Source organism: Dipteris shenzhenensis, chromosome 2, assembly GCF_047967505.1.
Source record: "Dipteris shenzhenensis isolate YYH24624 ecotype China chromosome 2, Dip_SZ_1.0, whole genome shotgun sequence".
Lineage (NCBI taxonomy): Eukaryota > Viridiplantae > Streptophyta > Polypodiopsida > Gleicheniales > Dipteridaceae > Dipteris > Dipteris shenzhenensis.
This window is the reverse complement of record NC_141597.1, coordinates 40,207,984-40,229,510: the sequence shown is the minus strand read 5'-3', so window position 1 is coordinate 40,229,510 and position 21,527 is coordinate 40,207,984. Positions and strand designations below refer to the sequence as shown.

The following is a 21,527-nucleotide window of genomic DNA, read 5'->3' as shown; positions in this document are numbered from 1 at the left end:
TCATTTAATTGAAGCGTTGCCACTGGTTACTTTAAAATAAAACTATTTGCTACTCTGATCTTCCCAGTAGGGTTGAACATTGTTCGACCATGATTGTGCATATCAAGATTCATTTGGCTGTCTTCCCAATGTGGTACATCCTGCATTTATTATTCTTAGCATGTGGTGTTTATCGTCATTTTAAAAGAGAAAGTACACTGTGCCACTAATTTTGCATTGTGCTTCTCAAATTTTGTGTAATTACGATGTTTGAAGGGGAGTAGTTGTGGTGGATTGTTTTTGAACAAGATTCTGAAAGCCATTTTAAATCATCCAATTGAATCATCCATCTTTCACAAACATTAAATTGAATCATCCATCTTTCATGAACAAATGTTGATCTCATCATCCTCATCTTTGTGTCTTGCCACGGGATTCCCACTAGTATATAAGAAAGGACAATGAATAATTAATTGCTCAAGTTTTGAACATGGTTAAAGTATTATTTAGTAGTGTGTGTAACATCCCCTGAGTTCTATGGAATCGAATGAAGAAAGACTTAATATGTACAAGAAGAGACCTATTTTCTACAATTGTCCCTCTAGAAGGATGTCAGGGTATAATACAATGAAGGGGATGAGGGAGACATGCAAGCAGTTGATCATAGTTGAGAGCCTATCATGTAAACCAAGGGCCTTTCTCAGCCTTCATAGTTAGCCATGAGTCTAAAGTTGAATAATAGGATGGGCACATTTGGCTTAGGATCAGAGTTCCATTCAATATTGAGTACAACCATTAAGTCATGTATTCACCCAGTTTAGGAGTGACCTGGATGACAACATACTATTCAAGACGGGGAGGGGGGAACAGGTGTCTCCCCATACAATAATGCAAAAAAGTTCAAGTCATAGCCTTCTGAAGGTTGGAGTGAAGGGGGTGGAGGTGTGCAGGTGATTGGTGGTAGTCAAGAGCCTATCACATTGACTTAGGTCCTTTCTTGATCATAGAGCTTAGCCATCAGGCGTGATGGTGACTAGTGAGCAAGAGGAACCATCCCCTGCCGTTGGTGATGGAACCAATTGAACCGGTGCTTCATCCAAGCAATGACTTTGATAGAGTGTTTAAGTTCTCCTTTTCCCATTTAAGATAAATTATAAATTATGTTGCCTTGAAAACCTAGTTAACCTAAAGGTGTGGCCACGGAGCCGATCCCTTTGCTTGTAAGTAGCTTCAAACGATCATGGAACAAATTGGGCATGGGAGCCTTGTGAGTCCATCTACAATTTGATTTGGGAAAACAAAGTAGTACCTAGGGGCTGTAGCTCGAAAGGATGTGGAGGATTGACCTATCCCTTGTGCTAATATTAGGGAGGGTGCTTCCTTCCATCCCAACTAATTAGAAAGAGTTCTCATTTTTTCATGCTCGAGGAGATGCTATGAACATTTGAGAAAAAACTAACCTTTCCCCCCCCTTTTTTGGAGGGGATAATCCTAGCTGGTCAAGCGAACACCTACAAAGGAACGATTTTCTTCTTAATCAAAAAAATACCTCTTTTGTTTCCTGGTCCTGTTGCGAGAGGAAAACTCCTCTCGAGTAGAGGACTCAAGCTCCACATTTAGGGTCGAAGTCACACATGTAGCCATTTTTGACAAGTGCACACAGGCTCCATATTTATCACAGAGAGGCAAACTCCTCTCGACTAGAGGACTCAAGCTCCACACTTAGGGTCAAAGTCACACATGCAGCCATTTTTGACAAGTGCACACAGGCTCCACATTTATCACAGATGCACCCATCTTTTACAACAAAGGAAGATGCACCCATCTTTTACAACAAAGGAAATACTTAATGCCGAAGTTAGTGAATTCAAATTGAAAGAGGGAATGGGAGGACAATTTTAGGGCAAGCTAGGCGTGGACTCCTCGTTTTGAGCACTGAGGCCGACTACCATCATGATATTATGGCACGAGCACCTCACGACTTCTCCATCGCTACAATGTGTCCCGCGCAAGCTGCACCATCTAGAGTCCGAACTCATAACTTCGTGGGCGTCCGAAGAAAGCCCACTCGATCCCGGAAATGGATCGCAGAAATACGAATCCCCTCTAAACTGCGCCCATCCATCAAAAAAGTCCTTTGGTTAGGTACTTTTCAAACTCCGGAAGAAGCTGCCGTAGCGCGGGATGCAGCTTACGTGTGTTTCCACACCCCCCCTCTGAAAGACGTCCTAAACTTTCCCGACTTTCCACACGAGAACAACTTCACGAAGGAGGTGAGGTCTTACGAGCGTGTTATTGAGCTGGCGGTAGCAGCTGCCCGAAGATGGGCGGAATAGCACCGGTAAGTAAGCCTTCCTTTACTGGTTAGAACTTCTCGAGCTGCAATGAAACAGCATCGTCACTTCTAACTACTGGTTTGACCTCACATGGCAGGCTCGATAGCTAGTTGCACCCGGGGATCATTTTTTGCTGCTCCGGCTACGATTTCGCGACGGCAGGCCAATACGATGGCCCATAGGCGGGATCAATGCATGGGTGCTTGGATAAGGCTGTGTCACTGTAGAGACTGTAATTTCATTTTCAACGAAGACGAAGCTGCTCGGAGCACGCCCAATATATATTATTTTGTTCTGCATATTTCTGGCATCTCATCGATTTTTTGGAAGTTCCGATAAGTACCAACATGATTAATGCATAGTTGCTTTCTTTCTTTTATATCTGTGTCTCCCATGCATGCTCTAACAATTGGACTCGCTTATAAGTAGCGAACGCGAGCAGACTCGCGCCCAATTACAAATAATACAAGTAGGCGTGTCGTTGAATGAAGTTGAAGCCAAACTGCGTCCGCTGCCAATATGATCCTACTACACGCTCCTTAAAATAAATTGTAGTTTGTACGACGGGTGCACCCTTAATGAGCTGTGTTTTCTAACTTATATTTTCTAACCTAGACTCCTAATGGACAAATCTCGATAGCATCGGAGTCCCCCTTTCTCGATTATCCCTTTTGCGTATATTGCGAGGATTCTCCTCGTGCTCAAAATTTATTTTCCAACTGTAGTAAGATCGTTGGCAATCTAGCTCCCATTCCAGGGCGACGGAGTATCACTTCTGCAAGCAAGTGGCATCTTCTAGCTTGCAGTCACTATCTTTCCTTCATAATCTTCCGCAATAGTTGTCTAATATTGTAACCTCCTTAGAGTGATGCTCTCTTTGACAAGTTACCTTGAAAGTAACGGTAATCATTTTAATTGTGAAATAGTGTGATATTTTTAAACAGATTTTCGTGTTAGGCTTTTGCTCTTATTTTCTTAGGCATTCAATTTTGTTGTTGTGAAATTTTGGTCACTTCATTACAAATTGTAGTACAAGGTTATTGATCCATAATTATCAAACATATCTTGTTTGTATCATTAGTAATTTAAATAAAAGCATACAGATACTCTTTCATTTGCCAAGGAGGATCTGAAATTGTAGCCCCATTAAAAAAAATTGCATTTATTTCCTTACGGACTCATTAATTAGAAATATTGTCCCTCGTAGCTTATAAGTAATTCTTCTAGTATTTTGAAGCTTAGACCATAGCATAAAACTCTCTTTCTTATGCTAATAAATATGGTTGTTTGTGGTCTAGATTTTTACTCTTAATGCATCTAGTCTACCACCCTCTAGAAGCACTACAACTTTTAAAGTTACTAGTATCTATCACTAAAAAAGGGTCACTAGCATCCACTACTTTTAGCATTTAGCTACAATTATAGCCACTTTAATGTGTAATAAGATTGTGCCTACTTCTATCTCCCTCTCATGTCTTGTTTAGTGTTCTTTGAGCCTCCTTAGTTCTTTGAACAACCTTGTGTAGAATACACTTAGCATGACCCCAAACACTTTTCATGGTATCAAAGCGTAGGTTTAGCTCTTATAATTGTCTTAGATATGGTTGAGAGATCTATTGAGAGAGAGACATAAGAGTCATATCCATCCACAAAGAGATTCATACTCGTTGAGTTTCATTTATCGATGGTGTTTGTGAGAGAATATATTCTAAATAAGAGAGGAAGATTCATCAATAAAATGGATCCTACACTCTAGTGAACTTCTCACACATGACTCCAACGGCTCAAATATCCCTTTCATGGGCTAAAGATTGCCCACAACCATGTCTAGTAGCTCCAACATCTCTATCAACTGCCATTCCAAGCAGCATCATCTACAACCCTTAGTGCACAATCGGCTTAATGGCCTCTGTGCAAAGATAGCGCCACAATCTGAATGCCTAGAACGGCTCCTACTTTTGACAAAGACCCTCATGTCCACACCTAGTAGAAAGGCATGGCAACCGATGCTAGGAGTAGACTCGATAACTCAAGACTCCTCCATGACGGCTTTCTCAACAACCTTGGCAGATGACTTCCTCTCCTCGACACCAGCTTAGCTAGCAGCAACAAGCAGTGAGTAGCAACCAAAATAAGCTGCCTAGAATTGGTCGAGGTGAGCATCTATGATCCAAGCTCCTACCACAGGGGTGATACAAATGGAGGCAGAGGATGCGACCATGCCTTGGTGTGGCTCCAAAGTGAGGTAGATGATGAGATTGAGGCCCATGGCATAAAACGACATCCTCTCGCAAGTAATCTATCAGTAGCATGGGATCTAGATGTACAACAATGCCTCTAAGGTCGCACCAACTACACACGATAAGACAGCAAAAGCACTTGCTATAGAGCATAGCAGCCTGGCCAGGTTAGCAACATCAGCTCAGAAAAACTCTTGTAGGAAAAAGTGCCAACAGGGAAACAAAATCTTTTTCTCTTAAGGAGAGATTGGGGGAGGACGATTGGAGAAAGTGGGCCCATATATTTAATTTGATGAATGTGAGCCATTGGATCATTGGATTTGACAATGGAGAAATATGGATCATTGAATTTGAAGTAAGAAATATGGGCCATAGGATGACACAAATCCATTTCAATCATCACCTCATTTCATTCCACCCTCTTCTTGATTCCAAATTTTAACCTTAAATGCTCCGAGTGGTAGTCTATGAGATTAAGAGCGGACCATCTAGGACTTGCATGACATTACTAGAATTGATTACTCTCTGGTAATTAGGAAATGGAGGGGCAAATGTGAAATGCTTCATCTTCATGGCAAAACAATCAATTAATTATTAATGTCAATTCCACTTCTCCATTTTCCTCCTTCTTCCCCAAATCTGTGAGAGCTCTATTCTCTACCTACAAGTGACCATTGCTAAAGCCCTTTGAGCTGTAGACTCCTAGTGTATGGGCCACCTTCCAGCTACAAGAAATTAGAGAGTTCTCCTATGTACGTGCAACACCAACACAAAGATTGCTCGACTAGGACATGATATTATCTTTCTTACATTGCCTATGCCCTTGCACATGGCATTACAAGCCCTTTGAACTTATGTTCATGGTCCAATTGATCTAGATGGATTTAGAGAAGAAGATGAAGATCACAATATGAGCCAAGAGAAAGATGTGCATAATGACATCATATGGGAGGAAGATGGAGATCACGATATTGAGGAAGAAGCTGACGATCATCAAGAATCACTCGAATTTACGTACGATGCTAGAGTACAATGATGATATAGGAGATCAACTCAGTATAGAGTTGGAGATAGACTTGTTTGGCACACTAGACTTGGCTCAAGATGAAGCCAAGTCTCAAACGTGGACATGAATATATGAGCTTCAAACTTGATGTACATGCTCTTGTACTTTTATTCTTTCAAAGGATCAAACATGTATGAAAAGCATTTTTTTTTGTCATTGGGTAAAACTATCTTTAAAGGTTGGTATGGGGAAAAACACTCTCTATAAAACGTTGCTATATAATGGCCTTATACAAGTCTGGCAAGTGTTGCTATATAGCGATGTTTATAAAAGTGTTGCTATATAGCAACACTTTTTAAGCCCGCTTTGCATACCAACGATTAGTGCCCCATGCGTGATAAACATCGATGTGTAACCGTCAGAAAAGGGCCTATGCCTTGTAGTGTTACATCTTGGGCTCGCCATGGATGGGGTGAATCCTTTCGGCTTACGCTTGACATCTTGGTCGACATGGTCCATAGTCTTGGTGAATTACAATTTCCCACCATGGCTAACAATAAAGAAGGGACACCTCATGCTTGCACTACTTGTGCCAAGGAAGTGCAAGGCCAAAAATATGGACGTCCACATGGCACCTTTGATAGAGGAGTTATAGATCTTATGGAGAGGAGTGTGGGTCTTTGATATTTCTAGAGCTTCTAGACATACCAATGATATTTTGGTCAGGGGTATCTTGATGTGGAACATGCATGACTACCCAGGATATGGAGAGTGCGCAGGTACGTGGTTGTGTCTTTACATGTATAATATAGGATTATGCTTTTATGACTCTCTTTGGCATGCATGTCTTATACTAACACATTCATGCACGCGTGCAGGACTTGTTACAAGTGGGTACCAATGCTTGTCCTGTTTTTGGACTGGGTTTAAAATCACTTGCACGATACTCCAAGCATATGAGGAAAAATGTTTATGAAGGTTATGCTCGATACCTTCCGCTGCACCATCTTGCACGTGGAGGTCAGCTTGATCCACCACACCATATTGAGCTCTGTTTTGTCTCTTGCATCGTGTAATGCATGGTTGTTTGTAATGTCTTTGAAATTTTTTGAATATATAATCACATAAGCTTCTCGATGTTAGTGATGGTTTGGGTGAAAAAATAGGCATCCACAACCACATTGCGAACTGAGAAAAGTAGATACCACAAGTTGCAGGCATCAAAGGGACCTATCATGCCTGCATATTGCCTTTGAGCAATTGTAATTTCATGAAAAAATAGTCGAGGAATGACAAATAGATAGGTTTTCGTGTCTTGCATTTAACGTATTTCATCTCGGGGGGGTCACTCATCATATGTAACCCTATCACGTGAGTTCAACAGAAGGATTTTTTTAATTTCCAAAATTTACAGAAATAAATATACATAAGGGACTATTTAAAATAGTTTTGAAAAAAATTTATAGATTTGTATAGAAAAGGGGTACATTTTATTAATGAAAAATTTATAGATAAGGGATTTTAGAAATAGGCCTTGAACGCACGTGATATAGAGGGTTTATACATAGTGGCCCCCCCGAGTATTTCATGTGGCACTCCAAAAAACCTAGCAAGGACACCTGGAGAGAACGTGAACTTCGTCCTTGTTATACATGCAATCTGTAGCTGCTATTGAATATGGGATAAATTAGTTTCACCTGAAATTTATAGTAGAACTATAGGCTACTGGAGCGTCCCCCGAGGTATTTGAAAGTAATTAAATAACGTCAATATTATAAGTTAAGATTTGATTTTTCATACATTGATATATCTTGTCCCTTGTTTACAGGCCCCTACACAAGAAGATGAGGAAGGAGGCAGAGATGGGAGCACAGAAGGGAGCGTAGAAGGGAGCGAGGACGTGGAGAAATTAGATTAGTTGTAGAAGTAGTGCTAGCTACTCTTTTTTGTACTTAAAGCCACTGGTTTGGCTTGTGTCTCTTGTATATACACTCCTCTTATTTTTGGTACTTGAAGCCATAGGACGTGGCTTGGCTTCGTGCTATATGTACATACAAGCACACTTTGAGCTTTCAATTTTCTTGTGCAATGTTCTATCAATTAATGCCTTGTGAACTAAACGTTTTGAGAGTTGTAATGTTTTATTTGAAATTATAATTGTCGGCTATAGACGTGCTTGCAAGAGTGCTAATTAAAATGCGGTTGGCTGTAAGAATTGAATTACACCATGTAGAAATGGGATTCCTGTAACTACATAGCATACACAACATACACAGCATTCTATAAATTTAAAAAATATTATGTAGTGCATCTATCAGAGCATCTATAAATGCATCTATATATGCGTCTGTCTATTCGAGAAGTGTTTATTTGTGTGTCTCTCTGCTATATAGACGTGCCGTTAGATGTGGGTCTCTAGATGCGCAAATAGACGTGCAAATAGACGCACCCGTAAGTTTTGTTTAAAGCTTAGCAAATGCGTCTGTGTGTGCGTCTGTAGGTGCTTTGTCTTGTTGTGGTAAGATATGAATTCTCAATCACTAATTCCCAACTATGTTTTGCTAAAGTCTGTCTACTATTATACAATGTATAATGCAGCTAAAACCAAGTTATAGATGGGATTTTCTTACCTCCATGAATCACCTCAAAGATTTCATGTAAAAGGTTTGTATGCATCCTTTTTCATCATTAATCATTTGGCCTACCACTTGATTACCATTCTATATCTATATATCTAAAAGAGATGGTGATATGCATTGGATCGTTCCTCTAATAATATGTTTTCATGAGTTATATTTAGTTGGGGTCTTAACCTTATAAGTTATCCTATACTACATTAGGACCTTTGACAATTAACAGGAAATTTTTAAGGGAGAGCTATATTTGAGTATATAGGATAGTACAATTATTGCATGATAATTAGGAACCACAATGAATTATATGACAATCACAATCACAATCACAATTTCAACCTCAGTTGGAGGTGGAAGCCAAACTCAATCACAATATTCATCTCTGAACCTACATCTAGAACCTGGATCTTGAACTCAATCAGGTCTCTGAATCTCAATCTCTTTCAATGTGGGTCAGAGTTTGTGTGCATGAATTTTCTTTTAAAGTCTACCTTTTATTAAAGCATGAGTTCTCGTTGCCCAATCTAGTTTTTCCTTTCATAAATAGACCCATAGTCATTGTTTAGCAAGTCTCATTTTATAAAAATGAAACAAACTAGTAAAGTGGTCATATTTAGAGATCCATATTTCCTAAATTGTTTCAAATCCAAAAATTGTCAATATGAGAAGTTGGAAGCATCTCTTGATGGTCTATAACTTCTATCTTTATCTCAATCTACCAAAACCTGCCATTCTAGGTCTTAAATTTGGATTTTAGAATTTAATGTAGAAATGGAATGAGAAAACCATTCCAAAATGATTTGCTATATTGTTCTTCTGGCCATGAAAACATTTTTGCAATGTATTGAAATTATAGCTTGATGAAAGCTATACAACTCTTTCTTATACAATTTTGCAAAATGTATTGTCTTGCGGTACATGTTTGCCTTTCACAAAGGACTATCACTCTTGTGGCCTTTTTCTTATGATCTCCATGAATAGTGGAATCATTGATTAGAACTCTTGTTCTGAATTTCTAAAACAAAGCTCTATATATATGAATGGATGAGTTTTCCACATTATTTTTATTAAGAAGAAAAAATGATAGTGGAATTGAAAGCTTATATTCCCTTATATAAATAAAATTTTGAAACATTCATTGACATTTGAAAATTTTATGTTAAAATTAACAAAAAAATTCCAAGACCTTCATGATCTTTCCTTTGAAATTTTAAGATAAAGTATATGAATCCATACAATGTTTTTTCAATATATTAGAAATTTAGATTTATACTAGGTGGGGAACTATGTATAAATCCTCTATAGCACGTGCGTTCAAGGCCTATTTGTAAAATCCCTTATCTGTAAATAATTTCTTAATAAAGTATGCTCTTTTTCCTATACAAACCTATATTTTTTTTCTAAATTACTTTAAATACTCCCTTATGTAACTTAAAGTCAAATTGTTTCTAGTGTAGATGCTAGTCCATTCAAAAAATGTTAGAGTTATATAGAGATCACCCCTAAATCAACATGGTCCTCAACTATATATATGCCTCTGATCTATCAATACAATCACTTCTTTAGGGAGCAATCTTGTGTCTCACTCCTCTCTCGCTCTTCTTCCCATATGTTATCAGAGCTTGCCTATGCTCTAGCCTATTTATAGAAGGCGAGTGACATTATTTTCACCAATATGATGAGACAAAACAATCACTATTGAAGAAAGCTTTTCATGTTGATATGCACTAGTTACTTTGAGTGGATGGATTACTATATTCTTATTTGATGTAAGAAAGCTATGGTTAATTCTTTTCACTATCTGCTATCCATGAATTGGTAGAAGTGGTTCGTGGATAGGAAGATGAAGAGTCATGACTAGAGATGACTTGATCTTAGGTATGCATAAATGCTCACTATCTTCTTGATGAGTTCTTCCTTGAGCTCAGCTCTATTATTCTCTCATGCTATTTGCTCTTGTGGTATTCATGGCATGTAGTTTATAATCAGTTTTGCCATTTCCAACACATATCCAACTCCATTCTTTGATTCGTATCCTTTTTTGTCTTGGGGGATAGATCATATATGGCCCCAAGGTTAAAAACAACCTACTAGAGTTACCAAAGGGGGGTCACTCATAAAGTATGTAAGTCTAGCATGTGGGCTCAATAGAAGGAGTTTTTAAAACCTCCTTTTTACAAATTTTGCACATATCAAAGGGTATCACACAAAGGGGCTATTCACAGATTGAATATAAAAAGGGTATATTTTATTCGTGATAAATTTACTGATAAGGGGTTTTATAAATAACCCTTGAACACATGTGATATAGAGGGTTAAAAAATAGTGACCTCCCTGAGTATACTTCCTTTCCAGCCACTAGAAGGTCTTCTTTGAGGCTCAAAAAGCAAAAAAAACTTTTGGAAATTTACTTTACACTATGCTTTATCTCTATTCCCAAATAGCACAAGTCTATTTTTTATGCCTTTGTTGGCTATTGTGGGTGTTCTCGAGAATTCTTCTCTTGCTACATTTACCTAGTTTCCAGCCCGTGGTTGCTTCTTTGGAGTAAGGCACCTCCTTTTAGCCCATTGCCCAAATTTTGCAAGTTTGTTTTACCTTGTAGCTTGTTTGAGGAAAATAATCACAAGCTTGCCTCTTTTGATATTGTTTAGTTGTGTTGATGTCACTCCAGCTACGATTATGTTAGCTATGCCTAATTTCTAAAAGCTTGCCTCTTTTTATTTCATCTCACTGAGATTATATTTTTTCATGAGCTTATTATTATCCTTGCTTCCAGTTGAAACAGGAGCTTATTATACTTCCAATTGGAAGAGGAGCTTCTTATCCTTCCAACTAGATTATATTATTTCATGAACTTATTATTGTCCTTGTTTCCAATTGAAAGAGGTTCTTGCTATACATTTAATTGGAAGAGGACCTTATTACCCTTCTGGTTGGAAGACATATTTAGACAAATGACTTGGTGGAACTTGATTTCCTTCCTGGTGATCCTGACAAGTTTTGCTATTCATTTAATTAGCTCAGGTTAATCTAATATCGACATGAACACACAAAATAGCACATGTACTTTGCACTATACTTACACATTGTATTATCATGCACTTTGCATTGTATCATGCATACAACATACCACCTGTTCTTTGTATTGTACTATGCACACACCATTATCTTATGTGCACGTGGTATTATACCTTTCTACTATCCACATGCACTATCCACATGCACTTTGCACTTTATTAATCTAATTGGCCTATGGGCACTCTTTGTATATATATTTTACATAGATATACATATAGTAGCTCGGGTTTTGTCCTTGTACACCTAAAGGGTTTTGTCACCCGCAACTAGCGGACCTACTTTGAGTGAAGGTGTTAGAGCTATATAGAGCTTTCTCCTAAATCAACCTAGCTCTTAAATATATATATATATATGCCTATGACCCAGTAATATGACCCATTATTCTAGGAGAAATTTTGGGTCTCACTGCTTTCTCCCTCTCCTTCCAGAAAACATGTTCATAGTATCACAAATCATGAAGATAATATGGGATCTTAAATCCATGTAATAATCAATTTAGGCATTCAGTTTTATTGTGGTGGAATTTTTAGCACTTCATTACAAATTCTAGGACAACTTTATTGATCCATAATTATCAAACATGTCTTGTTTGTATCATCAGTAATTTAAATAAAAGCATATAGATACTCTTTAATTTACCAAGCAGGATCTCAAATTGTAGCTGCATTAAAAAAATTTGCATTTCTTTCCTTACGAACCCACTAATTAGAAATATTTCCCTCATAGCTTATAAGTAATTTCTCTAGTTTTTTGAAGCTTAGACCATAACATAAAACTCTCTTTCTTATGATGATGAATATGGTTGTTTGTGGTCTAGACTCGACAATTCAAGACTCCTCCATGACGGATTTCTCGACAACCTTGGTGGATGACTTCTTGGTCTCGACACCAGCTTAGCCAGCAATAGCAAGCAGTGCGTAACAACCAAAATAAGCTACTCAGAATTGGCCGAGGTGAGCGTCTATGATCCAAGCTCCTACCATGGGGGTGATATAAATGGAGGCAGCCTAGTTTTTAATGTTGGCGGAGGATGTAACCATGCCTTGGTGTAGCTCCAAAGTGAGGTAGATGATGAGATTGAGGCCCATGGCATAAAACAACATCCTCCTGCAAGTAATCGTTTAGTAGCATAGGATTTAGATGTACGACAATGCCCCTAAGGCAACACCGATGGCACATGATAAGACAACAAAAGCACTTGCTATAGAGCATAGCAACCTGGCCAGGTTAGCAACATCAGCTCAGAAAAACTCTTGTAGGAAAAAGTGCCAACAAGTAAACAAAATCTTTTTCTCTCTTAAGGAGAGCATTGGGGGAGGACGATTGGAGAAAGGGGGGCCCATATATTTAATTTGATGAATGTGAGGCATTGGCATTGAATTTGACAATGGAGGAATATGGATTGTTGAATTTGAAGTAAGAAATATGAGCCATAGAATGACACAAATCCATTTCAACCATCACATCATTTCATTCCTCCCTTTTCTTGATTCCAAATTCCAACCTTAAATGCTGCGAGTGGTAGTATATGAGATTAAGAGCAGACCACCATCTACGACTTGCATGACATCACTAGAACTGATTACTCCCTGGTAATTAGGAAATGGAGGGGCAGAGATGAAATGATTCATCTTCATGGCAAAACAATCAATTGATTATTAATGTCAATTCCGCTTCCATACTGTAGTTCTACTATAAATTTTAGGTGAAAGGAAATTGTCCCATATTCAATAGCAGCTACAAATTGCATGTATAACAAGGATGAAGTTCATGTTCTCTCCAGGTGTTCTTGCTAGATTTTTTAAGGTGCCACATGAAATACGTTAAATGCAGGACATGAAAACCTATCTATTTGTCATTCCTTGGCTATTTTTTTGTGAAATTACAATTGCTTAAAGGCAATATGCAAGCATGACAGGTGCATTTGATGCCTTTAATTTGTGGTATCTGCTTTTCTCATTTCGTAATGTGGTTGTGGATGTCTATTTTTTCACCCAAACCATCACTACCATGGAGAAGCTTACGTGATTATATATTCAAAAAATTTCCAAAGACGTTACAAACAACCATGCATTACATGATGCAAGAGACAAAGCAGAGCTCTCACAAAACTGTGCAATGAACATTCATAATAGTATCAAATAATGGTTTCATGAGAGCTTTCAATTGTTCAAGACAATGAATCCTTTCCTCGAGATCACCCAACCATGTCAATCCCACAAAGCTTCACTCCATGACCGAGAACCAAGGACACCCGTTATTGCAAGTTTGTTTGTTGATGATAGATGATAGTTGGAAAGGTGTAGATTCAAGGGTTCTGAGTGCAGATTTCAATGCTCACATAAAATCCAACCAAATTTGAATCCTTTGAATGTGCATGAGGGGAAGAGGCCGTGGCTCTTGAATGCTGCCAATGAGAGCATCCATCCATAGGGGGCATTACTGTTGAAATGCAAAACGAAGATTTGCGAGCATCCTATTGTATATTTATTTAATTTTATTTATTATTTGAGAAATTATTTATGAATTACTTATATATATATATACAATCTTCCTCTCTCTCTCTCTCTCTCTCTCTCTCTCTCTCTCTCTCTCTCTCTCTCTCTCTCTCTCTCTCTCTCTCTCTCTTTGCATTTTTGGAAACTATTCTTGACACTTGGTTGCCTGCGGACTGCTTGTTAGTTTTGTGATCATCAAGTCATATTGCCATGTGGTAGCCTTTCGTGCCTCTCCCCCCTCTCATTGTCTCTCTCCCTCTTGCTTCGTCTCCCCCCCCCACCCCCCCTCTCTCTTTCTCTCTCCCTCTCTGTCTCTCTCTAAGCGCTTCAAAATGACAAGAATCTAATGGATGAAATTAAAAGGGAAGGGGGCTCGTTTTAAGAGAATCTAATGGATGAGATCAAAAGAGAAGGGGGCTCATTTTAAGCCATCCATCTACAAATAGATCCAAGGGTGGAGATGCAGAGAAAAGGCATTGGAATCTAGGCCATTGATCTCAAGGAGATTCAAGGGCAGAAATGCAAGCAAAAGGCACTCAAATCCACACCGTCCATTATGCAACTAAATCTCAGCCGTTGATCTCATTTGCCTACATCTCCACCATCTAGAATCCGCCTAAATCTAGGCCCTTCATTTGATGTTTTGATATCCACCATTAGATCTATCCAAGATCTAATGGTCCACAATAAATGCTGACCTCTACACTTCTATTTTGACAACCTTTGCCAATTTGGAGCCCACCAAGGTGCCTCCCACCAATTTAAGCATCCTAGGTCTTTGATCCATCCACCATCCACCTCTATCTAAAGGTCAAGGTTGATTAATTTTAAAATAAAGGTGCCCATGTCAATTGAATAAATGCTAGGAGACCCTTAGCCCATGGGTTACCATAGGTTGATCAGTAAAGGTACCCATGTTAGTTGAATAAATGCTAGGGTACCCTTAGCCCATGGGTTACCATAGTGGGTTCACTTGGTCTTAGCTTGATCCATTTTTTAATCCATTCCTTATGAGGCCCTTTTGAGACCCCAATCATATAAACAGGCTTTTCACAAATTGAATAGAAAAAGGGTATATTTTATTCATAATAAATTTATAGATAAGGGATTTTAAAAATCATCCTTGAATGCATGTGATATAGAGGATTAATACATAATGACCCCCCCGAGTATACTTCCATTTTAGCCTCTAGAAGGTCTTCTTCTCGGGGAGTTCACCTTACAAAATTTTAGTGTACTACGTGCATTCAAAAGGAAGGCTAGGGTAGTTTTTGTGGAGTCCTCTAGCTAAAGAAGTTTGCTTTATGTCATTGAGCATCTTATTTCTCCATGTGGGAATGTAAAAGCATGATATGCCAGTGTGTTAAATCCAAGGGAACAGAAATACTAAGTGCAGGATGGTGTGATCAACTGGTGGAGACTGAAAGCAGGAGGGCGACACTGTATCAGGAAGCTTCTTATCATTAAGTATATTTTTTTATTAGTTTTGCTTTTGCTTCAAATCTCTTTTCTCTCTTAAGGAGAGGTTTAGGGGAGGACCAGTAGAGCATTTTCAATCATTGGATTTGATTTACGAAGTCTGAACCGTTGGATGATTAGTATGCATGAATGGTTGGATCATGAATGATTTGTATGGACACGTTCAAATTGTAAAGGTCTTTCTCACGCCTCCTGACTTGCAAATGAATGGGCTTCCTAAGCCTTCCTCACATCTCCTGGCTAGCAATCAGGGATCTCAATGGAGACATGTCTGCTAAAGATATGAGTAGTCATTATAGGTCAGTCCGATTGTCCTCCCTTTCAATCACCCTTTTGGCATTAAAGGATTCATAGTCCTAGTAGGTTTCTATTGAAAGTTCTTCAAGGAGATTATAAAAGTGCCAGACCGATGACACATCAATTGAAGAAGGGATTCACTTTTCAATGGACCTTAGAGTGCCAAGAAATCTTTCAATCTTTTTTGTCCATAAAATACTAAAATTTGACCAAGAATGGTTTGTAAGAACTAATTCTAGTGGGGTAGCCATCAGTGGAATATTAGAAAATATCAAGGTCCTATAGCTTATGAGACTAAATAAGGAGAAAGATATTATCCAACACATGACTTGGAATTGCAGCAAGCTGTGGTTCATGACTTGAAATTATGGAGGCATTACTTGTTGGGAAGAAATTCTAGTTTTTTCACTAATCATCAAAGCTTTAAGTGCATCTTTGCCTGACATGACTTAAATTCTAGTTAGAGTATATGGAATGCTACCATCTAGGAATTAAAATTTTCCTATGAGTAAAAGGTGGGTAAAGAAAATGTAAAACCTAGCCCAACTCAATGCAAATCCCAATGATATAGTCCCTTGGATCCAAGAGATAAAATAAAAGATAATGAAACATTCATATTTTTGACCTCTATTGAGTAACTAACACCTCAATGAACTTAATATTTAACACCATCAAGAGAAAAACAGAATGTCGTTCTACAACGAGAGGGTGTAGATTCCAAATTATATACCCTCTACATGACGTGCATAGTTCAAATGTTGTTGCTCACCTAGGTTGTCAAAAGACCTATGAAGTAGTAAAGATACATTTTTTAAATCCAAGAATAGATAAAGAAATAATGGATCATGTACTTGAAAGCCTATTTTGCCAGAAGGTCAAGATAGAACCCATAAAGGCCCCTTGAAAACTTAGTCCCTAAGACGTATCCAGAATAAGGTCGGAATGTTTTACCATGCAATTCATTATTGGATTTAAAAATATCAAATGTGGTCACGATTTCATATCTATGGTGGCTGATAAATTGACCAAGGTAGGTCATTCCATCCTTTCTAAAACCATAAATACTACTTTCAACATAGCTCAAGTTTTTACAAAAGAAATATTTATATTGCATGGTCTCCCAAATAAAATGAATCTTGATAGAGAGACCAATTTCACTTACAAATTTTGGCAAGTCAATTTCATGCTATTGGTAGCAATCATAACTTAAGATCTTCCTACTATCCTTCAACTAATCCTAAAACTGAGAGAGTGAAGCAGGTTTTATATAGCAAATTTTACATCTAATACATGGAGAAAGGAATTTTGTGGGGAGAATATGTTCACTTGTTGGAATATTATTATAATATCACATCACAAGACTCCATCAATATGAGCCTATTTTTGTGGACAAGAATGCTTCTCACTAGTTCCTTGGGGCTACCCCATGAGCATTGAGGAAGATAAAAGTGTGAAGAGGCACCTTGAAGAAAATGCAAAGCAAGGTTCTAAAAATCAAGAAACATCTCCAAGTGTCCATTGATTAGCAAAAGAAATATGCTAATACACATAGGAATATGAGAGGTGAAAGAGGCATAATGAGTTTTTGTAATAGTGAAGCCCCATATCTCTTTAATTAAACTGAAAGGAAAGAAGAAGTTAAAAGAGTACATAATCTGAACCTTTTCTCTCAAAGGTCAACCACCAAATTTCTCTCAAAGAGTTAGTTGTTATTCCCAAGAGTAGATGATCCATTGGAGAGGGTAGTATGGGGGCAAGAGAAAGAATATTAAAATCAATTTTTGAGAGGGAGGAGAAGGGGTACCCAAGGTTCTAAAGAAATCATTCTTGATCCACCTGTATGCACTAATTCCTTTCTCTACTTTTCATTTCTTGATAGAAATATACTTCTGCATTGCTATAAACTGGTAACTTGCAGGGTTCTTCAATTGGAATCCTTGAGGTAATACTAGACGTCATATTGTGGTCTTTATTATGACTTTGGATTTGCATTTCATGTCCTTAAGGAAATGCCTAAGGGATACATTTTCAAGAAATCAAGTGGCATGTCGTGGGAGCTGCAAGCCACTTGATCTCTTAGAAATGCCACCATAGGCATTTGATGGATGTGGAGGGCCCCATGGGAGTGACCGTGATGATAATTGGAAGATAACCTTCCATTGGACACCTCAAAAATGTCAGGTTTCCACTCCATCTTCTAGATTTGAGTGCGATAGTAGGATGATCTTCCATCTGCCAACTCACGACTTTCAAAATTAGAGCTTTCATCTTGTGTGATATGACTGGTCGCATAATGGGATTTCACTTCTAAAGATGAAGGGGCCATGATCTGACAGCTGGAATTAATTTCCGGCTGCTTGTGGACCTTCACGGGGAAAATAATTTGGTAACTCAAGCAAGAGATCAAACCTTTAAGAAGGGAATTAAGTTGGCAAGACATGGTATCATAGTGGGAATATACAATTCTTGTTTATGGAATTCAAAGATGTTGCATGCAATTAGAGGAAACCTAATGGGGTTATGGGGATGTTGATAATCCACTGTAATGAAAGGTTCCTTTCATATATCCATGGAATTTGGGCTATGGGATTTAGGCAACGTTCCTAAATATAACATGGATAAGACTATTCTTTAATGGTTTACGTTGTAGTTGTTTAAGACCTTAAACTAAGCGAGCAATGACGAGAGGAAAGCCAAATATTATGGAATTGATTTATTGTATATTCTTCACGTAGCCTCCATGCACATAGTTCTTATAAGAAAAGATAAAGTAGCAAGAAATGAGATAGTAAAAAAGGAACATGCAAAAAGGCTACCTAATCGTGCAATCTTCTAAGAAGATTGTTGATGGTGTTGGGTGATATGCTATACACATCCTTGTAGTCTATTAAGTTCGCCTAAAATGATGCTAATATTAATTTTCCAAGTAACTTTGCAACTCTTTTGTAAGTATTGCTATTCTTGTCAAGCTTGTTTAAGGCTTGAATAGTTGTTTCTTTGAGCAAGTTGATATAATTAGGCACTTGGAGGGAGCTGCTGCCAATTTGCGCTTCCTCAACTTTAGCTTTTTACAATTTTTCTTTTGTTTTTTGGGTCATAAATCGTAGTTTATATCACCTTCAAGCTTGCCTCTATGTTGCCTTCGAGAAGCATCCATCATTGGTCACCTTCTCCTCCATAAAGTACTCATAGCTCTTTTAACACATAGAAGACTCATGTGTAAGATTCTTGCGTTTTCTAGGTTATTGCATCTTGTAATTCTTCATTCAAACTTTTTTTATGGCCACTAAGGACTTTGCATGCCTTTAGAAGGAAACCTTACTTTGCTTTAAGATGTCACCTTTTGAATCTAAAATTGCCACGGGAACCCTTTCAACCTCTCTAAAAATCTACTAGTCATGTTAGGTTTACGGTACGTCGGAACAGGCTCTAAACGTTGTATGTTTTTTGTGAGCGTGAAGCTTGCTAGATCCACTCTCGCACGCTTTTAATTTAATGTCGTATACATCTTTGGATTTCGTAATTCGTTGTCTATCCGAGGCGATTTCTTGTTTACGTGTGAACTTGAATCAAGTATTCTACTAGAAACTTTGGGAATCCCTTGCAGGCAAAAGGAACAAATGGACAACAATTAGTGCTCTGACCTACAAAAGGTACCTCAAATGCAGCGCAGATCTCATAGCGTGGTTCCTCGAAGCTAGAATTGATCAGCATGGCTGTTCGTACGTCCTGAATTTCACGTTGAACTCGCATCTTTTGAGCTTAATAAACGGCTCGGGAAGGCTCTCCGTTTCAAAGAGTTGTCGAGAACCGTAAGCTCACTGGATCGATTTCATCACCTCTCAGTCGTAATTTGTAAGAACATTAGGCAGACCAATTGTTTCACCACTTGTTCTTCGGGGCAATGAGGGAGGCTTTGAGTACTTCTCGTTGTCTTGATATGGGAGCTAGGGGCATTCATTTTCCTGCCCTCCAATTCTTTCCATCCTGGAGGCCGGCGAATATTACACGATCGTTGGAGATACTGATAAAATATCGTGAAAACGACAAGGATAAGCAGCCTATGGTCCAAGACCAGCAGAGCAGCATCTACAAGAGAAGTTCTGATCTCGTAAAGTAGTGGTCATGCTCAAGAACCGTAAACTGGTTAATTTCTGGGGTTTTGAATGGAAGGGCTTGTTGGAAAGGTATGCTTGTGAATTCGATTACAAAATACGCCACTCTGGGTTGATGCGTCAGAACCGTGAATTGTCTTCTCGGGTTGTGAAAGGGAACGACTTCTTGGAATTGAAACGAAGGTATGGGTATGATTTCGGTTACAAAGTGTGTAGAATTTTGGTTTCTCGAGTTGAGAATGGAAGGACTCGTTGGAATTGAAACGAAGGTATGTGTATGATTCCGTTCGGATTACAGAAGGCGAAACGAGACGACGAAGGGTTTCACTAGGCCCTTCTATCGAATTGATAATACTCATGGAACTCAAGCCTAGTTGACGAGTACGGGCGTTCTACCGTTTGATCTGAGAGCGTGAGTCGAGTAAGCTCACTAGCAAAGAGCAGAGCAAGACACCGAAATCACGAAAGCAAGAATGCGAGAAAAGCTAAGTGAGGCAACAGCCCACACAGCGTACATATATATTGAAATCACCAAGTCTGCCAAGAAGTACAAGATCAAAGGGCGCGAGTCCAACGGACTCTCCTACCATACTGCATCCCACAATCCCCCTTCAATATTGCAGTGCCGAAGGAATAGCAGCAAGGCCAATGCCTGTGTTACGAAATGCGAATCGATCTTTGGGAAGAGCCTTTGTAAACATGTCTGCGATCATATTTTTGGTGGGACAGTATTGGAGATGTAGTTCCCGTCGTTGCACTAGATCTCTGGCGTAGTGATATGTAAGTCGACATGTTTGTTATTTTTGCTTAAGCATATGCAGCCATTGTTGTCATTGAACAGAATGTTTTTGGGGAGTGAAATTCCAATTTTGGTCAGACTATCTCCTTAGCTGCGTGGCAGAAAGATATGTACTCAGAAAGCAATAGATCGTCCCCGCCTACAAGTAGCAAGACATCTCTTTACGCAGGTAGCATTGTGCCATGAGATGTCTTTTACGCAGGTAGCATTGTGCCATGAAAGGGAAATCAGAAAGCAATAGATCGTCCCTGCCTACAAGTAGCAAGACATCTCTTTAGACAAGTAGCATTGTGCCATGAAAGGGAAATCTGGCCTCTCATGAAGCCACGTGTCATTTCATGAACTGTTCTTCCACAGTAACTCCAATATAACTTCTTCGTTCTCCTATTCTCTTCCTTTTTTTTAAGAGTTTCCTTATCGATTCCTTTTTATTCATCCCCTCATCGATTCACATCGATTCCGGTCTCTTCAACCCCTCATCGATTCATTGAGATAAAAAATCTTCTAGAAGGGCGTTCCACACATCTGAAGTTCATTGCAGACCGTCGTGCAATCATTTTGCAAGAAGGACGAGATTTGGCATTCCACACAGATTCTGAAGTTTGAAAATCTTTCTAGACACAATCATCTTTTTCTCTATTAAGGAGAGGTTTGGGAGAGGACGATTGGGGAATTCTCAATCGTTAGATTAAATGTAAAAATTATGGACCATTGAATGCTTTTCTTGCACATGTGGTTGTTTCCATGCAATTCAATTAGATAGGCGTCCATTTGTAGCTGATCCATAAATGGATACAAGTCGTCTGATTAAGATTAGTTAAATGGATGAATGCAAGTCATTTGATTAAGATTAGTTGAAGATTACGGCATTCTCCAACTCAAATTCTTGAATGGACTTCCTTCTCCAAAAATTCTGATCACTTACCATTGCAAAGTAATTCATGTCTCAATGGTGTGCATCATCTGCCCTCACCACCTTCACCACATCCTTAATGGTCGCAGTCTTGGGTAGCCTCAAATAGTTGATGGCTATTGCAGGTGCAAGCACATTTGGCAAGTGCCCT

The 21,527-nt window shown here is 38.6% G+C and overlaps 1 protein-coding gene across 1 annotated transcript; it reads left to right on the top strand.

Annotated features, from left to right (window-relative positions):
- The first annotated feature begins 1,976 nt into the window (after positions 1 to 1,976).
- Positions 1,977 to 2,315, top strand: LOC147904754 (ethylene-responsive transcription factor ERF019-like). The gene has a single exon (XM_087392314.1). The coding sequence runs from the start codon at positions 1,977 to 1,979 to the stop codon at positions 2,313 to 2,315; it is 339 nt and encodes a 112-aa protein (XP_087248440.1).
- Positions 2,316 to 21,527: the final 19,212 nt, after the last annotated feature.

What these genes read in the sequence shown, in the direction of transcription:
- LOC147904754 (XM_087392314.1), top strand. Translation starts at nt 1,977, where the DNA reads ATGTGTCCCGCGCAAGCTGCACCATCTAGAGTCCGAACTCATAACTTC.